This window comes from Gracilinanus agilis, chromosome 1 (genome assembly GCF_016433145.1).
Source record: "Gracilinanus agilis isolate LMUSP501 chromosome 1, AgileGrace, whole genome shotgun sequence".
Lineage (NCBI taxonomy): Eukaryota > Metazoa > Chordata > Mammalia > Didelphimorphia > Didelphidae > Gracilinanus > Gracilinanus agilis.
In genome coordinates, this window is record NC_058130.1 from 795,249,455 (window position 1) to 795,263,185 (window position 13,731).

Below are 13,731 nucleotides of genomic sequence, written 5' to 3' on the forward strand. Positions count from 1 at the left end.
TTTTCTCCAATTTTATAGCTGTTGGAGTGGTTAACAATATTTAAAATGGACCTTCCCAGGAAGGCTGAGTTGCTCCAGTGCACAGGAAATTCTTTATATATACCTTGTCTCCCAAGTTCAGGTCATGAAGTGAAACATCTATTGGTCCTGCTTGTGCTGCAGCTCCAGATTCATGGAGTTCACACAGTTTGTGCTGCAATTCCTGTATATAGGAAGCAACAGAAGTATCTCCTCCTAATAGTGTATATGCAGAAGAAAAGGGCTTAACCTGCAGAAGAGGGTGTCCAAAAAGCATCTTATACGGTGAGATGTGTAAGTCTCCTCTGGGCCTGCTTCTAAGATAAAATAGAGCCAGAGGGAGACTTTTCAGGCTATTTTAAATGTGTCTTGGTGCATAATTTTTCAATCATATTTTTAAGTTCTTTATTCATCCTTTTGACTTGGCCTGAGCTTTGGGGGTGTTATGGTACATGGAATTTGGTAGTTATCCCCAAACAGGAATATATTTCAGACAAAATTAAATCAATAAAGTGACTTCCTCCATCTGAATCAATTCATGTAGGCAGGCCAAAACGAGGAATGATTTCTTTTAAAAGCACCTTAGCAACAAAAGCTTCTGTGGCTCAAGAAGTAGGAAATGCTTCTGGCCATCTGGTCAGTTGATCCACTATGACTAGACAAAATTTATATTGTCCAGCCTTTGGCATTGTTATGAAATCAATTTGCAGGTGCTCAAAAGGTGTGTAAGACACAGGATGTCCACCAAAAGCTTTTCGATGAAAGGCATGTTGTTTATATGCTTGGCAGGTTGGGCAGGCTGCACACACTTTAGAGGCTATAGTAGTTATGCCAGGAGCTATCCATACCCTTTTAACAGAGTCTATGATGCCCTGGGTACCAAAATGAACGTTTTTATGAATAAATTGTCAAATTTGTTGATAAAAAAAACTTCTAGGGAGCAGGGTTTTTCCTTCAGAAGACACCCATACTCCATTAATCAGTTTTGCTTTAAATTCTTGCTTCCATTTTTGGACTTCCTTTTCATTATAGGAAGTTAATAAATTTAAATCATCAGTGGTTGTTAATGTTAAAATTAATTCTGGCCCTTCTATGGCTGCTGGCTTTGCAGCAGTATCTGCCTAGTCATTTCCCCTAGAGACAAGGTCAGTGCCACCTGTATGGGCAGAGCAATGAACTAGAGCTAGGGCTTCTGGTAGCTGGAGAGCAGAAAGAACTGCATTAATAATTTTTGCATTGGCTATAGATTTTACAGCTAAAGTTAAAAATCCTCTCTGAAGCCATAACACACCCACTGAATGGCAAATTCCAAATGCATATTTAGAATCTGTATAAATTGTTGTCTTTTTATCTTTGGCAATTTTACATCCATGTTTTAGGGCTAAGAGTTCTGTGCCTTGAGCACTTAGATTCGAGGGCAGTGAAGCTGACCACACAGTGTCAAATTCTGTGACTACAGCAGCTCCAGTGTAGCATATGCCATCCCTCATAAAAGAAGAAATATCAGTAAATAAGACTACATCTGGATTTTCTAAAGGAGCTTCCAGGAGATTATCTCAAGGCTTTTCAGCCATGGACACTAGTGTTCCACAATTATGTAATGATTCTCCTGAGACTGGTAAATCAGGAAGCAAGGTGGCAGGATTAAGAGTTGTACAACATTTTAAAGTAATATTTTCATTATTTAGTAAGATTATTTCATACCTTGTAACTCTCTGATCAGAAAATGCCTGTGTTCTATGTCTTAGCAACAATGCTTCTATTTCATGAGGGCACATAATTGTTAATGGGCATCCCAATACTAGATCAACAGTTTTTGTTACTAACAGAGCTGTGGAAGCTACGCCTCTAAGACATGGTGGTACTCCAGCAGCTACTGGGTCCAGCTGGGCTGAATAATAAGCAATTAGAAGCCGAGAAGGTCCCAAAGTTTGAATTAAAACACCTGAAGCTACCCCTCTACACTCATGTCCATATAAAGTAAATGGTTTGTTATAATCTGGGATGCCTAGAGGAGGGGAAGACAGGATAGCCTGTTTTATATTTGACAGAGCTAACCTGTGCTCTGACTCTAATTTAAGCGGTTCAGGGACTGAATTTTTTGTTAGTGCTATAAGGGGTTTAGTAATTTCCCTATAGTAAGGGATCCATTGTTTACAAAAACTGGTTGCTCCTAAGATTGTTCCTAAGTGCTTTTTAGTGGTAGGATCACTCAATTTTTGAATATTTTCAGTGTGCTAGGAGAAATATAATGGGCACCAGCAGTTAAAATGAACCCTAAATATTCCACTTTGGGGATACACCACTGGACCTTTTCCTTTGAGATCTTGTGGCCTCTTGTATGTAATTCTAAAAGATGTTTACTATCTTCTTGACATGTTTTGGCATCTGGTGAGGACAAGAGCAAATCATCTACATTTTTAATTAACTTACTGTTTTTAAACTTTATATTATCCATATCTTGGCTCAAAATCTGTGCAAAAAGGCTTGGATTTTTTTAAACTCCTGCTTAGTTTTTGACTTTGATAGCAATATATCTTTATACCAGATCAAATTTATTCAAGTTGTCAGCTAACATTTCCAAGGATGAAGCAGTTTTTCTGAGAACTACCAGATTCACGATATCTTTCCATGCCCTTTTAACTCTTTAGTTACTATACTTATAAAATCTACATAATTATTTTAAAACCCTGATAATTAATCACTTCCCATTAGATATTAATGAAAAACTTCACCACTTCCAAATTGACCTTGATTAGAGTCTCTTAACAATGTTTCTCACATATACCAATTATTCTTTCAGACATCTGCTGAAAGCAGAAGAAAACCTGCAGTCTTGCCTCTTTATACCTTAGAAAAATTCTACATACTGGAATAAATATTTCTTTCAAATTCTGAACTAGCATTCTTATACCTTTGTCCAATAAATATCTCTCACACCTCATCTGGCTTCTCCTCTTAAACTTAAGAAGAGAGGTAACTACACATAAGTGTCTATAATTAATAATCTCCTCCCATGCCGTACTTGTTTCCTGAACTAGGGATTCACTCTTGGCATATAATCTTATGGACTTTATACTCTGTCTTAAGGATCTAATTTTGAAATGTAACCCAATTGTACTGTTTTAATAATCTTTAAGCTTTCACTAACATCAGTGTGATTTGTTGGAGCTATGCTTCTGTGGATAAATCAGAATCATTGCTTTCTAGGTAGCTGTCTGAATATAGTTTTTCTTATATTGCATTCTAAAATTCTTTATGATTTTCATAAAATATATATATCAATATTTAACCTGTTGATAGAATTCTATGGTGGGATCAAAATTATCCCTTTTTCTGTCCTTTTGATTTCCGTGTTCCCTTTCTCATGGTCAGTAGAAATGGAAGTAGAAATGATTGACAGATTGAATTATTTGAGTCTTGCCTTAATGAGAGCATAGAATAAGATTTCTTTTAACCAATTAAATTATCTTAAAGTTTTAGAAGCTCAGAATTTTTTAAATGCCTCTGTCTTTTCCATTCCTCCAGAATGAATGAAAAAGAGAAAAATGTATTTTTATAAAATGTAACTCTTCCATTGTGATCACAAAAAGGCAATAAACATATTTACAAAACAGAACATAAAACAAACATTGAATCACAGACACATATTCCCAGGCATTTCGCTCATACTCTAACAAATACATGACATCCTAGCAAAAGATCAATTAATACAGATCATATCTTACATAGCTAAAGAAATCTGTGGAAAAAAAGAAAGCTTGTTAGTCAGAAAAAGGGTTAATGCTAGCAAGAAGATGGATAATATATGATGAATTTTGTTTCTTAATTACTTTCTTCATGCTGTGCTTTTCCTTACATTTTTCTTCAGAGAAACTGTGGGTGTATTTTGCTTAAGATTTTGAAGATCTTTTTCAGCAACTATTGAGATAATCATGTGGGTTTTGTTGGTTTACTTGCTGATATGGTCAATTATGTGAATGGTTTTCCTCATATTGAACCATCCTTGCATTCCTGGCACAAATCCCACCTGATCTTTATGGATAACCCTCGTGATCACTTGCTGGAGTCTTTTTGCTAGTATTCTGTTTAAGATTTTTGCATCTATGTTCATTAAAGAGATTGGTCTGTAGTTTTCTTTCTCTGTTTTTTATCTACCTGGCTTTGGGATCAGTACAATATTTGTATCATAAAAGGAGTTTGGTAGAACTCCTTTGCTTATTATGTCAAATAGTTTGTATGGTATTGGAATTAGTTTTTCTTTGAAGGTTTGATAGAATTCACTTTTGAATACATCTAGTCCAGAGGATTTTTTCTTAGGGAGTTCTTTGATGGCTTATTCAATTTCTTTTTCTGATATGGGATTACTTACGTATTCTATTTCTTCTACTGTTAATCTAGGCAATTTATGTTTTTGTAAATATTCATCCATCTCACATAGATTGCTATATTTATTGCCATATAATTGGGCAAAATAGTTTTTAATGATCGCCTTGATTTCCTCTGCATTAGAGGTGAAGCCTCCCTTTTCATCTTTGATATTGATGATTCGGTTTTCTTATTTCCTTTTTTAAATCAGATTGACCAGTACTTTGTTGATTTTGTTTGTTTTTTCAAAGTACCAGCTTCTAGTCTTATTTATTAATTAAATAGTTCTTTTACTTTCAATTTTATTAATTTCTCCTTTAATTTTTAACCAAAACCCCAGTGGAATTGGAGTTCATACATCTCCCTTCCTAGATAGAGAAAAGTACCTAGGAGGGGGAGGTGCCCTCAGTGGCCATTTGGCTGGAAAAGAAAAGCTCCAGTCAAGATTATAATAACAAGCCACTTTTTCAGAATTTTGATGTAACATTGAAACCTTAAAGATTTCATTCTTAGAATTCTGTTTAGATAACAAAAATTTTTTTTCTGGTTCAAGTTCAGTGTAGCAAGGTTGTAAATCATGTCCAATCCTTTGCCAAATTTCTAAGTTCACTATCCCTTCTTTGAGAAACCGTGGGCTGCAAATAAACTTAGTGAGCTGTTGTTTGTTTTTACTGTTATGCAGATGATAAAATCACTGCTAAAGGGGTCTTGGAGCCTATAACTAGACCAGCAGGAGATTGGGTTAATGTTATCAAGATTGTGTAACCTCAGCTGGGAATGAACTTGGTATAGGTATAAATTCAAACCCTGGAAGCTAAGGGCCCAGTGAATCTACATTGCTAGATGTTAGGCTCCTTTAAGATGTCTGGTGGGCTGCCCCTCCCTGCTGAGGTAATTGCCTCTTATTGGCTGAATGGCAGACCAGCAGAAAGTTGGGACTAAACTTCCTATCCCAGCAATGGTGGTTTGGTTCACCCTCAAACTGAACCTTCAAACTGCTCAGTATTCTCTCCTCTTCCCTAATCTCCTTAGCCTTGATGGTAAAGGAATAATCACAAGATTCTGATTAAAGGCTAAGGAATTTATTGAAACTGGGGAAGGAATAGCCAAGGTAAGAGGTCTTAGGAGTTACTAGGCTGTTGCTATGGTCAGCTGTCTGGTGCTGGCTAAGGTCCTAGAAGGTTTGATAGATCGAGGGCTGGTTGCCCTCAGCCAGAGGTAAACGGTCTCTGGTTAGTAATTAGTTTGATTCACTGGATAGTCAGTTTTAAAGGAAATAGATGTTGTTGGGTTGGTATTGAGGAAGGTCCTAAGATCTAGGCTATCCTATTTTCCTACCCATGATTCCACCACCCTTTCACCACCCTTCACCGCCTAGGGCCCCAGGGGAAGGTCAGGAATAAGTAGGTGATCTGGGTGAAGACAGAGGAAAACAGAACCCAGTGTTGGGATTTCAGGGGTTTTTTATAGTCTCGGGCCAACTGCCAGTTGGCACCTGCCCCATGGCGCATGCCATCGACAAGATTCCATTCAAGGTAACTGACAGCTTAGCCTAGGCCAATATTGCAATGCACAAAATCCTGCATTACATTACTCCCCATTTCTGGAGGGTGTGCTTAATTATATCAATGAAAAGATTTCTTTCTTCTGATCCACTATGTTCCATAGTGTCCTATTTGTTCTTAAAAGATAAAGTTAAAAGTTACTCATCTCTGTCATCTTTCTCTAGTGAGTGGCCTGCAGATCTGTAGATGAGTTCCTAGCCATCCAAATTGGGGAGCTTCTTTTAGCTTCTTTGGGGTTTAGGGTGTTGCCTACCCAAATCCCTGGTACAGGTGCCACTAATGCGGGGAGCATAGCTCACCACACCAACAGGGGCAATTTGGAAGGCCTGATGGTGTTGGCAGTAAAGACAGGAAACAGAAACATGACATCAGTAGATGTCAGCCCAAGACTGTTCTACAAGTCTTTAAGCTTATGTTTATTTTTATATTTTTTCTTCAAGTCCAGTTTTTTCTACAGAGTACATTTGAATTCTAAACAGTATCAAATTCAAGGTTATACCAGAATTACATAAAAGTTGGCACACAGAACATTTTTTCATATAGATTATACCTAGTCTAAATAGCCTTCAAGGTTACTAAGACCTTAGTTTGTCTAGGTTAAAGTATGAGAACCCTCAAATTCAGAGAGTTCAGTGTAGGAAAGTACTGGAGCACAGTATTTTGATTATCCATGCTGTGTCCTTCAGATTTCTGAGAGAAAGAAAAAAGCAGCTTCTCCTGCTTTGTTTTTTGTTAAGGGTAGGAACTATTAACTCATTAAATGCTGATTTACTATAAGGTAATAAGGGGATTTCTATATTTAAACTACAATACTTGGGGCTTTCTTAAAGATATGGATTATAATAATTTCAATAATAAAAGGTGTTGGTCAGAAGGGAGTCACACAGAGGGGGTGTGATGGGGGTTTTCCATTCTTTCTGCAGCCTGATTTTCGGGTTACACATTCCATGCAGGGCTCTGCCAGTCTGCATGGATTTAATGGAACCCTTATTTCTTCTGTTGCTCCTGGCAGTCACTGATTTAAAAATATTACAGCTTAAGCTAAAATGACTTTTAGCAGCTTTATTTACAAAGAGGTAGAAAAAGTGAAAGTGTAAAATGTAGATAGAGACTAAAAGCATTGCTTAACTATAAATACCCTGTTTAATCCTAATGTCTCCAGACCGCAAATGTGAATCCCAAAGCAAATCATACCAGAATCCAAAGTCCTAATTAGGAAGCTGAAACATGAAGAACCAGGAGATGCTAAAGAATCCACATCACAGGCACAGGAGGCTAAGACCATCCAGAATCTCATCAGAACTCATGCTGAAGGGAGTATCCTACCGAAGTACCAAGAAGCAGAGGTCTCCTCACTGAAGAACCAAGGAAGAAATCACTCCACTCACTCAGCCAAATGCAGGATCTAGGAAGTCTCCTCCAGTCCAGCTCACTAATGAAGCAAGCCCGATTGAATCCTTGAGCTGGCCTTTAAAAGCAGTTTTCTCAGCATCACTTCCTGTCCATCCCCAACTTGATGGGAACTCATTGTAGTCTTTCAACTTGCCTGGAAGTTCCCAAGGGGGGCAATGACCTTTGGAGATGTGAGCTTACTCTAGTGACTTTAGTACCCTCTTACTTAGTGTCAAGTAGGGGTACTTTAAGTTCTTGATTTGTTTAGCTAAAAATAGAAAAGGGGACAGTCAATCCTATCTTCAGTTTTCTTATTGATATGGTCAGTTATGCTGATAGTTTTCCTAGTATGAAACCAGTCTAGCATTCCCAGTATGAATCTCACCTGGTCACAGCAAATAATCCTTGTAATAGATTGCTGTAGTTTCTCTGCTAGTGTTTATTATTTAAGGTTTCAGCATTAATAGTCATAAAGAAAACTAGTCTATAATTTTCTTTCTGTTGTTGGTCTTCTAAGCTTAGGTATCAATACCAGATTAGTGCCATTAAAAGGATTTTGCAGAATTCTTTCTATGCTTATTTAACCAAACATTTCATATAGTATTGGGATCAATTTTTCTCTAAATGTTTGATAGGATTCACTTATGAATCCACCTGGACCTGGAGATTTTTTCTTAGGGAGTTGATTGATGGCCTGTTCAATTTCTTTTTTCTGAGACAGGGTTATTTAAGTATTCTATTTCCACTTTTATTAATCTGGAAAGATATTTTTGTAAATATTCATCCACTTTACTTAGATTGTCAGATATATTGTCATATATTGGTTAAATACTTCCTAATGATTGTTTCAATTTTCTTTTCATTGAAGATATATTTACCCTTTTCATTTTTGAACTTGCATTCACCTTTCTCATCTTTGATACAAGTAACTGGATGTTCTTGATTCCTTTTTCTTTTTCATTGACAAAAATAGTATAAAATTGTCTCTAAACGCTTTGTTGTATCCCATAAATTTTGAGATGTTGTCTCTTCATTGTCATTCTTTAATCAAATCATTGTTTCTAAAATTTGTTTTTTGAACCACCCCTTTTGAAGAATTAGATTGTTTCTAATTAATTTTTTGTCTTTCCATGTATTGTTACCAATTATAATTTTATTGCATCATGATCTGTACAGGATGCATTTATTATTTCTGCTTTTTTGCATTTGATTGTGAAGTTTTTATGCCCTAGAATGGGATCAGTTTTCAAATGTGTACTATGTGCCACTGAAAAGGAGTCATACTCCTTTTTATCCAATTCAATTTTCCCCAGAGAACTATTAAATCTCACTTTTCTAGAACTTTATTCACTTCTTTTACATTTTGTTTATTTATTTTTAGACTCATTCAGTCCTGAGAGGTCCTCCATTGGTACTGTTTTGCTGTCTATTTCTTCCTTAAGCTCTTTTATTTTTCCTTTAAGAATCTGATGGCTATACTATTTGAAGCATATAAGTATAGTACTACATTGTCTATACTATGTTTTATCAAGATGTGTCAACCATATCCTAGTGTCATTTAACTAGATCTCTCAGTTGTAGTCTAATACGTTTTGCTACATCCATGTATCTTTATTCTGTTTGTCTACCTGACTTGTATATATTTCTTGTAAATACCATAAGATCCTGGTTTTTAATCCACTTTGCTATCAGCTTCCATTTTAAGGGTGAGTTTATCCCATTTACATTCAGTTGTGATTAACATCCTTGTATTCCCCTCCACCTTGCTTTGCCCTTTTAATATTGTGCTTTGTTATCCTCCCAACAAACCTATTTAGCTTTGAATTCTATACCGGTGTGATAAATTTTCACCACATATATAACACAGACATTAATGCAAAATAGGCAGAAGGTCTAAAATGCAATTGATAGGTTTAGAAATTGTAGAAAAAAGTGTAATTCTATCAGTTATGTTACACTGGCATATCTGGCTGCAAACAGTCCAGTGTCAAACAGATAGATGCATGTTGATTTTCTATGTAAGATAATTATTTTGATAATTCAACTAAATAGAAGTCATTGGAAAGTCAATAATTTCATTTCATATTTGAAATCCAAAATATCATTTGTTATCTTTTAAACTTTTCTTTAAAGGAAGTTTCCTTATACAGGAAAAAATGCTAATTATGAATGAATTCTAAATAGCAGACATTATTTCCTTCACTTAACTCCTCTTTAGATCTACATGCTACAAAATGATGAATTAAGGCATTCAAGAAAAGGGTAAGAATTATAAAAGACTGAAGTGTTTACGAGGCCATATTGTAACTCAAATGATTACTTCTGTTTTCCACTTTTAATCTTGGTTGCATTAGTTTTGTTTGATCATACAGTTTTGAATCTAATATAACCAAATGTAACTGTTTTATACCTCATAATGTTATTGATTTCATTTTCCTCATAAATTTTCACCACATCAATAAATTGATCTGAAAACTATTCTATGATCCCTTAATTTTCTTATGGGATCACACTTTAGGCCTAAATCATATGCCCATTTGGATCTAATATTAGGAAAGCTTATGACATAGTGAAATGAATTGTCTGATTTTGAACAATGTGAGAGTTCAGTATGAATGTCTGATTCCTGTAATGTATAGTATGAGAGGGAAAAGTGCAAAACTGGCACTATACATTTTATTTAGTATAAGGTAGGAAGGGAAAAAGATGGTAAAAGGAGACATACTTTCCACACTGCTCCATTTATCTTGCTATTTGGTGGCCACCATTAGAGCACCCTAGACATGCTCATAGGGAAGTCCAGCCATTAAAAACTGAAAGAGAAGAGGCTGGAAACACATTCTTGCTTCAAATTACCAAATCTTTCTTCCACTAAGTAACTCAAAAATCACATCTCAGGCATCACCTGTGGCTTTCTAATTTTCCTGGGTCACTAGCGGGGCATTACAGGGGGGCACTGCAGAAAACAGCAGCCTGACATCATGTGATTTCTCAAATCTGTTACTGCCTTTTTCCTGCTGCCATTCTATCCTCACTCAATGGTTTACAAAACACAATCATCACCAGGCATGCTACCATAGAAAGGTGGGGAGAGTAAATTTCCTTCAAACAATAGCAAGATTAGAACTTCATGTGACCATCTTTACATACTGCTTGCATTCGTAAGGCTTCTCCACAGTGTGGAGTCTCTGATGTAGAGAAAGACCAGAGCTGAAACTGAAAGCCTTACCACACTGCTTGCATTCATAAGGTTTCTCCCCAGTGTGGATTCTCTGATGTACAGCAAGATTGGCACTCCAACTAAATGTCTTTCCACACTGTTTGCATTCATAAGGTTTCTCCCCAGTGTGGATTCTCTGATGTTTATCAAGACTGGACCTCTGACTGAATGCCTTTCCACACTGCTTGCATTCATAAGGCTTCTCCCCAGCATGGATTCTCTGATGTTCAGAAAGACCAGAGCTCTGACTGAATGCTTTTCCACACTGCTTGCATTTATAAGGCTTCTCCCCAGTGTGGATTCTCTGATGTACAGCAAGATGGGAGCTGCTACTGAATGCCTTTCCACACTCTCTGCATTCATAAGGTTTCTCCCCAGTGTGGATTTTTTGATGTTCAGAAAGACCAGAGCTCTGACTGAATGCCTTTCCACATTGCTTGCATTCATAAGGCTTCTCCCCAGTGTGGATTCTTTGATGAATAGAAAGACCAGAACTCTGACTGAATGTCTTACCACACTGCCCGCATTTATAAGGTTTCTCCCCAGTGTGGATTTTTTGATGTTCAGAAAGACCAGAGCTCTGACTAAATGTCTTTCCACACTGCTTGCATTCATAAGGTTTTTCCCCAGTATGGATTCTTTGATGTATAGAAAGACCAGAGCTGAAACTGAATGCCTTTCCACACTGCTTGCATTCATAAGGTTTCTCCCCAGTGTGGATTCTCTGATGTACATTAAGATTTGCACTCCAACTGAATTTCTTTCCACATTGTTTGCATTCATAAGGTTTCTCACCTGTGTGGATTCTCTGATGTATAGAAAGACCAGAGTTGCAACTGAATACCTTTCCACACTGCTTGCATTCATAAGGCTTCTCACCTGTGTGGATTCTCTGATGTTCATCAAGACAGGAGCTCTGACTAAATGCCTTCCCACACTTCTTGCATTCATAAGGTTTCTCCCCAGTATGGATTCTCTGATGTATAGAAAGACCAGAGTTGCAACTGAATGCCTTTCCACACTGCTTGCATTCATAAGGTTTCTCCCCAGTATGGATTCTCTGATGTATAGAAAGACTGGAACTACAACTGAATGCCTTTTCACACTGCTTGCATTCATATGGCTTCTCCCCAGTATGGATTCTCTGATGTAAAGCAAGAGTACGGCTGCGACTGAATGCCTTTCCACACTGCTTACATTCATATGGCTTCTCCCCGGTGTGGACTGTCTGATGTTCAGCAAGATGGGAGCTGCTACTGAATGCCTTTCCGCACTCCTTGCATTCATATGGCTTCTCCCCAGTGTGGATTCTCTGATGTACCGTAAGATGGGAGTTGCAACTGAAAGCCTTTCCGCACTGCTTGCATTCATAAGGTTTCTCCCCAGTGTGGATTCTCTGATGTACAATAAGACGGGAGTTCCAACTAAATGTCTTTCCACACTGCTTGCACTCATAAGGTTTCTCCCCTGTGGGGATTCTCTGTTGTAGAGCAAGACAGGAGCTCTGGCAGAATGTCTTTCCACACTTCTTATTTCCACTAGATATTTCCTCAGAGTGCAATCTTTGATGTTCAATGTGAGATAAATTTTTAGGTGCAAAACAGAATTCTCTGAAAGCAAAGTTACCAGGACCATCACTCATGAATCTTTGAAGGTCCATTTCTTCTACAGAGAGGCTCAACCCTTTTGGATTCACCTTCATTTCAGGTCTGATCTCACTTTCTAAAAGAAACAAATAGCAAAACATACATATAGAGCAATATATACACCTATATAACTATCTCCTTTCCTCAACTGTCGGAATATAAACGGATTATATCCTATTTCCTTGGGTAAGAATATCTTCTGACTTAAATGGGCACAATCAAGGCTTTGAAAATGCCATTACCTCAAAGGTAAAGAACAATTCAAGTAACAAAGAGACTCCCATGTGATCTCATTGACGCTTCAAAACATATCTGGGATTTTAGCCAGGCTAGAGTTATAACATTCCTAAGGCAGAGCATGATCTCAGAAAGGCTGGATGAGTGTCTTGACTCTAAATCCAGTCAGCTGAGACCAAATCTTGTGACTGGGCATGCTCTGTCCACAGTCCTAGACTATTCACTTTCAATCTTTTTGCTTTCATTTTTATTGTCTATAGATTCAATCCTCTCTTCATAGGTATGACACCACTGGGTACTTGTAGGATAAATATTCCTATTATTTCATTATCTAACTTCTCTGTAAACATTATGTAATTCCCTTTATAATTGCCTTCAATCCTACTTTTTGTTCCTGTATCTGAGATGAGATGAAGAAATTCAGCACTCTTTTTTGCATTTATCCAAGGTATAAAAGACTTTGTTCTGTTCCCTACTCCTTGAGAACAGCCATTACTTTTTTTTTAAACCCTTGTACTTCGGTGTATTGTCTCATAGGTGGAAGATTGGTAAGGGTGGGCAATGGGGGTCAAGTGACTTGCCCAGGGTCACACAGCTGGGAAGTGGCTGAGGCCAGGTTTGAACCTAGGACCTCCTGTCTCTAGGCCTGACTCTCACTCCACTGAGCTACCCAGCTGCCCCATTACTTTTTTTAAAGGTTTCTTTTCACTAAAATAAAATCCTTCTGCTAAATACAATTTAAACAAATACATGGCATTTCCAATGTTTAAAAATATGTCTCATACAGTAAGTTGAGTCCATGATCCTTTTATAAGAAAATGGGCAAGAAAACTCATATAATTCTCTTCAGATTACCCCCCCCTTATTAGATACTGGTGTTTTCATGATATTCTTCTTAAAAATCACAATTCAAATGGTGGTGCATTCTCATTGTACCTCAGAAATTTGCTAGGACTTTTAACTCTGGGCAAGTCACAGGAGCTCTGTTGGTCTCAGGCTCCTCTACTATAATATGGATATAATAATTTCAAGTGACTCCTAGAGTTCCTATCAGGATCCAATAAAATAATATTTATAAAGTGTATGACACATACTAGAGGCCCTATGGAAATGGTGATATTTATTTTTATCATTAGAATTTGGATTATTTCCTCCTTTGATTGCTTTTCTACTTTAACTGTCATTCTCTTGACTCTACTTCCTGACTTCCCTGTTGAATTAAATGTATTTCCATTTTCCCACACTCCTTTCTCCTTGGATCATCCCAGAGTGAGATTGAGGATCT

General features: G+C 37.1%; 1 protein-coding gene across 1 annotated transcript in view; it reads right to left on the reverse strand.

The window, feature by feature from the left end:
* Positions 1–10,011: 10,011 nt before the first annotated feature.
* Positions 10,012–13,731, reverse strand: part of LOC123230538 (zinc finger protein 345-like) — a 38,386-nt gene continuing 34,666 nt past the window's right edge. The window contains exons 8-9 of the mRNA XM_044656672.1: positions 11,443–12,285; positions 10,012–11,358 (exon numbers count right to left, since the gene is read on the reverse strand). Of these exons, the coding sequence (XP_044512607.1) occupies positions 10,472–11,358; positions 11,443–12,285 (1,730 nt within the window). The 3' untranslated portion in view covers positions 10,012–10,471. The remainder of the gene's footprint in view (positions 11,359–11,442; positions 12,286–13,731) is intronic.